General features: G+C 36.3%; 1 protein-coding gene across 1 annotated transcript; it reads right to left on the reverse strand.

Moving 5' to 3' along the window:
• Window positions 1-2,597: 2,597 nt before the first annotated feature.
• On the reverse strand, window positions 2,598-3,553 carry LOC104677399 (ubiquitin-conjugating enzyme E2 D2-like). The gene is made up of 3 exons (XM_010382406.2): window positions 3,278-3,553; window positions 2,693-2,924; window positions 2,598-2,650 (listed from the first exon to the last, which is right to left on the reverse strand). Exons 1-2 carry the CDS (start codon window positions 3,551-3,553, stop codon window positions 2,751-2,753), a joined length of 450 nt encoding a protein of 149 aa, XP_010380708.1. The 3' UTR covers window positions 2,598-2,650; window positions 2,693-2,750.
• Between the last annotated feature and the right edge of the window lie 6,706 nt (window positions 3,554-10,259).

Genomic DNA, 10,259 nt, shown 5'->3' on the forward strand with positions numbered 1-10,259 from the left:
GCTATTCATGCCTAAGCCTGCATGTACAACTTCCATCTTTTTATAAATTACTGTTGGTCCCTTAGTTGTGGGCATGTGGTCATTTGTCACAAGGACAAGTGACCCAATGTGAGACCACAGATATATATTTTTTAAAATTTTCTATAACCCTCTGGTGTATACAAACAATAGAATAGTATTAAGCTTAAAATGGGAATTAAATTTTGACACATGCTACAACATAAATAAACCTTGAAGACATTATGCTAAAATAAGCCAGAGACAAAAGACAAAGAGCATATGATTTCACTTTTATGATTGCATCCATAGTAATAAAAAATCTTAGAAACAGATAGTAAGACTGGTGGTAACCAGGAGGTTGGAGGAGGGACAGATTGGGAATCACTGTTTAATGGTTACATAATTTTAATTTGAGAAGATGAAGTAGTACTGGGTACAGATAGTAATAATGATTCCACAAAAATACAAATATATTTATTATCAGTGAACTATACACATAAAATATTAAAAATGGTTTTATGTTATAGATATTATTTACCTCATTAAAAATATATTTTTTAAATACAAAAAAAGTCAAAATATTCCTCTTTTCATATCTTTTGGTTACTTAATTAAATAGCTGTGTGACACCATAGGGGAGGTCTGGGAACATCATTTCCATTACAGGCTTCCTGTGACATTGCTGGATCTTTCTTGCTGGGGACCAGGACTTACTTACAGTCCATTGATTTTGAAGATATGGGCTTATTTATTTTATTATATACATAGAGTTATACAATTCTTACTTGGGCTTAAGGATGTTATTTTTATTTAAGTATCTCCAAGGATCTCTCTGGTCAACTTGCTTAGCTGCCACTCCCACCTATTCACACATTATGATAATCGTAAACACTGTCTTCTGGTAGTCAAGAACTGCCACCTGATCACGAATATTTTCAGATTCCATTATTTTCATTGTTATTAAAGAGCTCTCTATTCTAAGTTAGTTACATGGTTTGGTCATGTAATCCTTGTAAAACGTCAATGAGGTAAGAACTGGTCTCCCCGTGTTATAGTTGAGGACACTGAGGCACAGAGAGTTTATACGGCATTTGTATAATACAGTAACATATTATTAGTTAAGAGTACATCCTTGACAAATGCCCTGATAAATACTCATCAGGATCGTTATGAACAAAAATAAAGAAATGTAAAATGCATGATATCTCAGATGGAAATTTCATTCCTCTTTAAAAAAATGTAATCCATATGGATCTGTTTGCATCATTGCTGATACCTGATATTCAGGATATAATTTTAAGATAAATGCTAAGACTTATTTCTGTGAAACAAAGAAGGCCAGAAGGTATTTGGCTAGATTTACTTTTTTCTTTAAAAAGCTTTGTTTTACTAAGTAAAACCTTTGACTTTCAAGTGACAACAGAGCTTAAAAATGCTTTAAAGTGGTTATGAAGAGCAAGAAAGCAACTTCCCCAATTGACTCATAAGACCTTACCCACGGATATAATCTCATTTGTGGTTCACCTTGCTGCTTGTTGTTGTGCTTTTATAGTCTAAAATCCCATAAAACAGAACCTCAGAAAACAAATGACAGATTTACTTAAATATAAATGAGTGAGTAGTTATGATATCAACCAGATATGCTTAACAATATGCCTGGAGAGGCAGGTATCAAACAGGTCAAAGGAACTGTTCGTTCTACATAACAGATAAATTTTATATCTATCTACATATAGATAGAATATATAATGTATAACAATATATGTAAATATACCTTTACCCTTTGAAACAAAACTTCAATAGTTATTTATTTATTTTTATATGTAATGACTGTAGTAATCAGTTTATTACACAGATTAATCATTCTTGAATGTACAAGCTCCAGAGGAGCAATTGGGTCTTTAAATATACATAAGTATTTCCATCAAATGAATTTTCACCATTACATCCAAATAGACCTAAGCGGTTAAAAATATAAGAAAAATAAGAGGTATTAGCTATGTATTAACTGAGAAACCACATACAAACCAAAGAATATGGAAGAGAGAAAGAAGGGCTCAAAGGCCAAAGGTTGAAGGGGTAGGGAAATGTAAAAGGGTTGGGAGCAAAGCCCATCACACTTGATGTACTAATAGCTCCAATCCATTTAAATGTTGACCAGTTAAACTTAGACCTTAAAATGCAGGATGTGGATAGAGTTTAATCTGGTTGGTCATAACTTTCACCTAAGACGTAGCTCCTTCCGAATAAAATGAATACATACACAGCTTCATGTTCTTCACCTTGCTTTTCATAACTCTTTTGAGTTTAAATGGATTCCACTTAAAAATAATCCCCTACAGGTGAGTGGAGCCTTTTCTTTCCCATCCAAGCACACACCACACCCACCAACCCCCTCACACTTTGCTGTTATCCAAATTTAAGTCAATAAGAAAAGCTTTTAGTCTCACATCTAGGTAATGCCTGCAGAACTGGCTGGTCACACGCACACTTCTCTGCTAGGAGGCAATGTTGGTACAGAAGTACAGTATTTCTAGTTTGTTGTTCCAAGTACGTACAACACGCAGCACTATTGTATCAGGTAAACATGTGCACAGGGGAAGATGAGGCGTGGGCTTATAGAAAGCAGTCAAACGGAAATCAAAAGGACTTTCTCTTTCAGAGATCCCCTATCTTTATTTGTAGAGGTTACTTTCTCTTTCAGAGTTCCCCTATCTTTATTTGTAGAGGTTATCCAATAATTTCTTTAATTACATCGCATACTTCTGAGTCAATTCCCGAGCTATTCTGTTGTACTTTTCTCTATCTGTTTTGTAGATCTGAGCAATCTCAGGCACTAAATGATCATCTGGATTGGGATCACACAACAGAGAACAGATGGACAAGAGTGCTTTTGAAATAGTGCTGGAGGCCGGGCGCGGTGGCTCACGCCTGTAATCCCAGCACTTTGGGAGGCCGAGGCGGGCAGATCACAAGGTCAGGAGATCGTGACCATCCTGGTTATCACGGTGAAACCCCGTCTCTACTAAAACTACAAAAAAATTAGCCTGGCGTGGTGGCAGGCGCCTGTAGTCCCAGCTACTCGGGTGGCTGAGGCAGGAGAATGGCGTGAACCCGGGAGGCGGAGCTTGCAGTGAGCCGAGATCGTATCACTGCACTCCAGCCTGCAGCCTGGGCGACAAGGCGAGACTCCGTCTCAAATAATAATAATAATAATAAAAAACAAAACAAAACAAAACAAACAAAAAACAGAACTAGTGCTGGAGACCACTGTGACCCACTGTGACCATAGAATATCAACACAAATGCTGCCATTACTGTTAATATTTGGATGATAAATTCTTGTAAATGCAACCTTAGGCGGTTTGAAGGGGTAATCTGTTGGGAAATGAATTGTCAAGAAAAATACTCCACCCTGATAGGGACTGTCATTTGGCCCCATTATTGTAACTTGCCAGTGGAACATATCTTCTCCAACAGGACCTGCTGAACACTGTGCTGGAAGGTCCAGTGCCAGATCATTCAATTCCTTATGGATTCTCTTCAGAGCCATGGTGGAGGCGGTGGCGGCGGCAGCCCTCGGGGCAGGTACCGGGGCGAAGAAGGGACAGATAAAGGGCTAGGGAGCCTGAAGCCGGAGAAGACGGAGAGTTGAGGAGAGCAAATCTGGCGGGACGGGCTGAGGGCCGGGGCCCACTCAGCTCCTGCACCTGCCGCAGCGGTCCAATAGTTATTTTTAAACACACACACACACACACACACACACACACACACACACACACACACATCAGTGTATGACAGTTTGTTTCTATAATATTATAGAAACATTATAAATAAGAAAGTGAAGACATCTGTGTATGTGAGAATAATGTGGTCAAAGGACAATTAAGATAATACAATTTTATTTTAGTGAGATTATAAGGAAAATTAATTTGAGATGTATTCCAATCTATTTACCTGCATTCGGTAAAATGTTGAATATTTTTAGCTCTCTTAAAATGTATTTTGTATCTTATTCATTGAATAGGCTTGTTAACCAGTTGTTAAATATAAAGGTGTGACATTTAAATATAAATGAATTGTTTCATTCAAATTTTTATATTGTGCATATTTTAAAAACTATTTCTAACAAATGCCTACTTAAAGTTACTGAATTGATTTAGAATTTTAAAAATTTAATTTGTTAGTATGATGTATGCACAAAATAAAAATTCTTTTTACAGTTACAAAATTCAGCTTGTAGGTACAGATTATTTTATAAAACACATTTCATTTTATACAGAAAAATAAGAAAAATACGTAATTGGAGGATCATTTATCTTGAGACTTCTAGATATGCCCTAGACTGACACAAACATAGAAACAATACATATGCATTACATTTATTTGACAAATGAAGATTCGGAAGAAATTTTAGGATATTATAATGTAGACAGTAAATGGCAATTTTATTAATTCCTCAGAAATGCACGTCATCGTGTAATTTTTTTTTATAATTTACAGGGCAACAGTAATTGAATGATAAAACTCAGTGATTCATAAACCCTAAGAGCTACACAAACAATGTGACATCCTTCACTTATCCTTGTCATTCAGCAGATAAGAAAACTAGGACCAAGAGAGTCCAATGAATTTCCTACAATTACAAAGTTTCTTAGTGGTAAATTAAAGAAATGAGTGGTGAAGTTCTGAATCAGAAAAATATTTATTGTACTAAATTTTCTTATTATTTAGAAAAAAATCACACACTTTAAAATATATACTTACCTTATTTCTACTATATACAAGTATATACAAGCACTTCCCTAGGTGGTGCTACTTGATAGGTCAGCTTCATCAAAAGAGGAGAGAGAAACACTATTATTCTGTGGATGAGTTTGTAACAAAGCCGAGATGCAGAATGCTTGTCTCTCCTATACATCCGCCCTGCCAACCACACAGATTATTAGATGATACAGATTAATCACTAACATTAAACATTCTTTGTCTTACTATCCTCCTTAAAAAGGAAATATAAAGAAAGAGGAAACACTATTGGTAGAGCTGCTCTAACTCCAAAGAAAAGATTCTTCTTGCTGTTTTAGGGGAGACTCATTGCCACTGGCTCCCTCTAGAAAGATCTGAGATTGCATAATATGAGGAGTCAGAGGAAAATGCAATAAGGAAATCTTTCCTTGACATATAGTGTTTGGAGGCTTCCTAAACATTCTCTTAGAACACTGCTTATGGCTATGATCAGTTCGTTCATCTGCCCTACCCTGGTATATTCTTGGAGCTTTCTAATACTGTATCATATAATATTATTTTTCTTCTGCCTAATATCTTCTTTCTGTGCTTTAATTTCAGAGACAATGTAAGTACAGCAGATGCTGGAGTATCAATTATGTGCCTTAATTATTTGAATGGCACCCTCACCCTCTTCCCTTCATCCTAAGTTATCAAAAGCAGTATCTAATTTAACACCAAGGGAAGTGCTATCTCATTCTTACATTGAGGGTGCTCAAAAGAAATATAATCTGAGCCACAAATATAAACTACAATATAATTTTAAAATTTGTAGTATTTACATTAAGCATGGAAACAGGTGAAGATTTTGCTAATTCATTTTAACATAATATTTCTAAAATATTATCATTTTAACACATAATCACTATAAAATTATTAACCATATTTTACATTATTTTGATGAGTTTCAAACCCAGTGGGTATTATCCACTTACTACACATCTCAATTAAGACTAGCCAATTTTCAAGTGCTCAATAGACATATGTGGCTAGAGGCTATCAGAGGAGACAGCACAGGTTTATCCCTGTCAGTTCCCAGCTCCAGGAACATGGAAATGGGACTCCAAACTGTGCCTGATAGTGGGTTCAGGGTTGTATCTCCCACTCACCCTACCTCAACTTAATGTGGAAGTTTAAATAAATTTCACACAAAAATCCTCCAGGTATAAGTTGTTATAAATACTCAGCTTTCACCTATGAGTTATTACATTCCCTTGAGTTTATTTTTTATTTTTTATTTTTTTATTAAACTTTAAGTTCTAGGGTACATGTGCACAATGTGCAGGTTTGTTACATATGTATGCATGTGCTATGTTGATGTGCTGCACCCATTACCTCGTCATTTACATTAGGTATGTTTCCTAATGCTATCCCTCCCGTTACTCTCTCCCCACAATAGGCCCCAGTGTGTGATGTTCCCTTTCCTGTGTCCAAGTGATCAGGTGCTGGAGAGGATGTGGAGAAATAGGAACACTTTTACACTGTTGGTGGGATTGTAAACTAGTTCAACCATTATGGAAAACAGTGTGGCAATTCCTCAAGGATCTAGAACTGGAAATACCATTTGACCCAGCCATCCCATTACTTGGTATATACCCAAAGGATTATAAATCATGCTGCTATAAAGACACATGCACATGTATGTTTATTGCGGCACTATTCACAATAGCATAGACTTGGAATCAACCCAAATGTCCACCAGCGACAGACTGGATTAAGAAAATGTGGCACATATACACCATGGACTGCTATGCAGCCATAAAAAAGGATGAGTTTAGGTCCTTTGTAGGGACATGGATGCAGCTGTAAACCATCATTCTCAGCAAACTATTGCAAGAACAGAAAATCAAACACCGCATGTTCTCACTCATAGGTGGGAATTGAACAATGAGTTTATTTTTTAATTTTTATTTTAATTTATGAAGTTTCTGTGAAGAATAACATACATACAGAAAGGTGAGCAAATGCTAAGTATGTAGTTCAAAGAATTGTTACAAAATGAACAAACATATACCTGTGTATCCAATACCTGGGTCAAGAAATATTAGCATAAGAAGAACTCACTCTGTGTCACTTCCCAGACCACAGATTTCCTCAAAAATAATGATTATCCTAACTCTCAATACCACATGCTTGATTTGTCTGCTTACCAGCTTTATGTACGTGGAGTCAATAGTAAATACTCGTTTTTTTTTCTGCTTTTATCATTCACCATCGTGTTGGTTTTACTTAGTTTTGACTTCTATGAATAGGTTTATAAACTGCCAGGACATTGATGCAGTTTGGAAAGGAGAAAAGGTGTGTGTGACAGTCTGAGTGTCGGCATAGTTCTGTCAGATAGTTGTTGCTGAGAGCTGGCTAGTCACTTACAGCTGGGCAACAACATTGTCTTGTTGAACATAAAGAGTTTCACAAAATACTATCAGACAAAATCTCTCTTGATCATAACGAATCAAGATGAAACCACGTCCATTCATTAATCATTTCTGAACTTAGAAAGCAAAACAAAAGAACACTGACTACACCACAAAAATGACCATACATCCTTCTGCTATTCAAGCTAACATGAATGACTGTTGCTCACCAAGTACAGCTTTAGACTTTATTCCTCTTACCTTTTACATAAAGTTTTTAAGATGCCCAATCATAGAATTATCTTCATATTCTGACAGCACACAATGTAGAGCAAAGCTCTGCTGCCTTGAGTGTTCCCCCAATCACTTACAAAGGCCAAATCCTATCAATCCTTTCTATCACCCTGCTATTGATGGAAACACCAGTATTCAATGGTGTGTTGACTTCTTTGCTGCAATAAGTGAAAACAAAATAAAAAACTACAACTTTACAGATGAAAGGAGGGTACTGACAATTTTTAAATGATTTTACAATGTCAACTGTATATGTAGACATTATAAAGTTTTGGTCACTGTTTTTATTTCACTATATTGCAGTAAGTGAAAATGCATTTGATTGTTTCCAGACACTTTGGATGTGGTAAACTTCTATTTATTATAAAGCTGTTTTTTGCATTTATTATGAAAAGTATATTGTGACATTTTCCATTTATTCATCAAATACTGATTAAATACATTTTTATTTAGGGTCATCATCAAATCAGTATTTGATAAACAAGCAAAAGAAATTGTGAGAAAATAAATGCTTAGATTATTAGGGAGAGACTGATCTCCACCATTCGTCTGCTTTTGCTTAGTTCTTGCAGATACCTAGGAATGGTGACCAGGAATGACTATTTTGTGTGTGTGCCAAAATCATATGCGTCATATTCAAACTCTTAAATTTTGACATAATTAAAATCTTTTTCTAACCATTTTTTCCAAAGGGAACTTGTTTGGAAGGTCTATTTCAAAGAAGATTTCACTAATTTATTTACTTTTAAGAAGCCATGGACCCTAAATTCCTGTCCTTCTTGAACAGCAAGATGTGCCAGGTGACTGTCATCTACTCTACCATTACAGCTCCTGTATGATTTGCTAGTCAGTAGCGCGAGGAGATCTGGACCTAAACTTGGCACAAATGGATTGTATGATGGGAGTCCTGGGGAATATTTATGATGCTTGTGCTATTGCAACTACTGTTCTGGGTTTTCTTTTTCCTGTTTCAAACACTGGCCGTGACACTGCCAGAGAGAGCCCATGATTTAAGAGTGAAGAATAGTGCTGCTGTTAGAGCTGTGGTGTCTGTGATGAATGGAGGCATAGCAAGCAAGAAGGAAGGAAGATGTGAATTAGGAGGGGAAGGATAGAAAGTGACAGATCTAAAGCTCTCCCCCCAAAAGCATCAGCCACTTTACCCCGTACACAATTTTAATTTTTAGAGGTTTTATGAAATGTCAAGCTAAATTTTGTTTGAATTGTGGTTTAAGTATAAATCACCCGCTACTTAACAATTACAGTAGCCTGGGAAGAAATTCTTTTCGTACTCTTTTCTTGCATTTCTTAAAATTTTGATTCTTGGTAAAATAGCGTGCAATGTATTATTTTTAAGAAAATGTGATGTGAAATATAAAACAACATTGTAAATTTTTTGACTTAAATAATTTGATACCATATTTTGCTATCATTTAGAAAAACTTTAGAAAATGTTGATAAGCCAACTATGAAATAGCTTGTGGTATGTAAACAATTAAGCATTTACATGGCATTTTTTGTGTCATCTCCATAGTGGTGGCTGCTATAAGAAACAAATAAAAAGAACATGATATACATTTACCCCATTAGAACTTTAAAATATTGTCTCTGACGTAAAATCTGGATACACAAAACAATTGGTAAAGAAAGGAAAGTCAGCATATAATATAAACCAATGGGGAACATCTTTATGGGGTTTAGGTATGACCAGAAAAGGGAAGTGCAATGTTAAGTAGCTTCATCATGAATGTTTTATTAACAAGTATGGCTCATCACATAGTGCAAGAGGTTAATTGTAATGATTGTAATTTTTTCTCAAAGCTGTTTTTACCTAGAATTCAGTCATCTCAGGCCATGTGTGCAGGATTGATGGAATAAATATCTGAGGATGTAATTTGCATGATATATGAGAAATTCCCTAGCAAGGAGCTCTCCAAAATAAAAGAAGATTAGAAGGAAGCTATGCCTGCTTTAAAAACAATATCTCAGGCAGGTTGAGGGAGGAAAGATAATTTTGAATAAGGCTGATCTCCAACCTAGACATCATGGATTTGTACTTCTTCATAGGGGGATATGTCTGCAAAAAGTAATTCTGGCATTCCAAAAATCTCTGTGATACATGGGAAGTGCAAAACAGCACTGTCTAGCAGAGCGTGTAACAAACAGGGTGAATCACTACAGAGAGTACAGGTGGCTCCCTCTTGCTTCATTAGGAAACATAGAAAGAGCCTTACCCAAATCCACACCCGGGTAACATCTGCAGTGTTGACAATTCAGAAGAAGCAGTTTCTGCACAGTGGGACATCATTAGCATCAGTGAGAGATGGTACCAAAGCTGCAGCTTATAACTGTAGCCATTGTGGGAGTGGCAGCAAACAGCAGAGTTGAGGTGGTGGACCTGCACAGTGCTTACACAGTACCTGCATACTACTTGTAGACACTGGATGACAGCAGTAGATAACAAAGCAAGACATCAGAGCTTAAGTAGTTAATGAATGAAAAGGTGAATTTTGCAGTTGAAAATACTTTTTAAATAAATATCCTCTGTGTGTGTGTGTGTGTGTGTGTGTGTGTGTGTGTGTGTGTGTAAGGTTTTTAAAAATAATTTTGGGAGAAAGTTGGAAGATAAGGGCATGGATGTATCACATTGGCAGAAGATGCCAAATCAAGAAAAGTACTGTTTTCAATGACATAAAGATCCCTTCTCCACCCTCCCAGAATCAAGACCTCGGGGTCAACTGCACAGGAAGAGTATGTACATGCAGAAGAGAGAGCCTTTCCGTGTATGGGCCAGGCTATCATTGTGCTTTCTGCTTTAAGGAAGAG

This window comes from Rhinopithecus roxellana, chromosome 2 (genome assembly GCF_007565055.1).
Source record: "Rhinopithecus roxellana isolate Shanxi Qingling chromosome 2, ASM756505v1, whole genome shotgun sequence".
Taxonomy (NCBI): Eukaryota; Metazoa; Chordata; class Mammalia; order Primates; family Cercopithecidae; genus Rhinopithecus; species Rhinopithecus roxellana.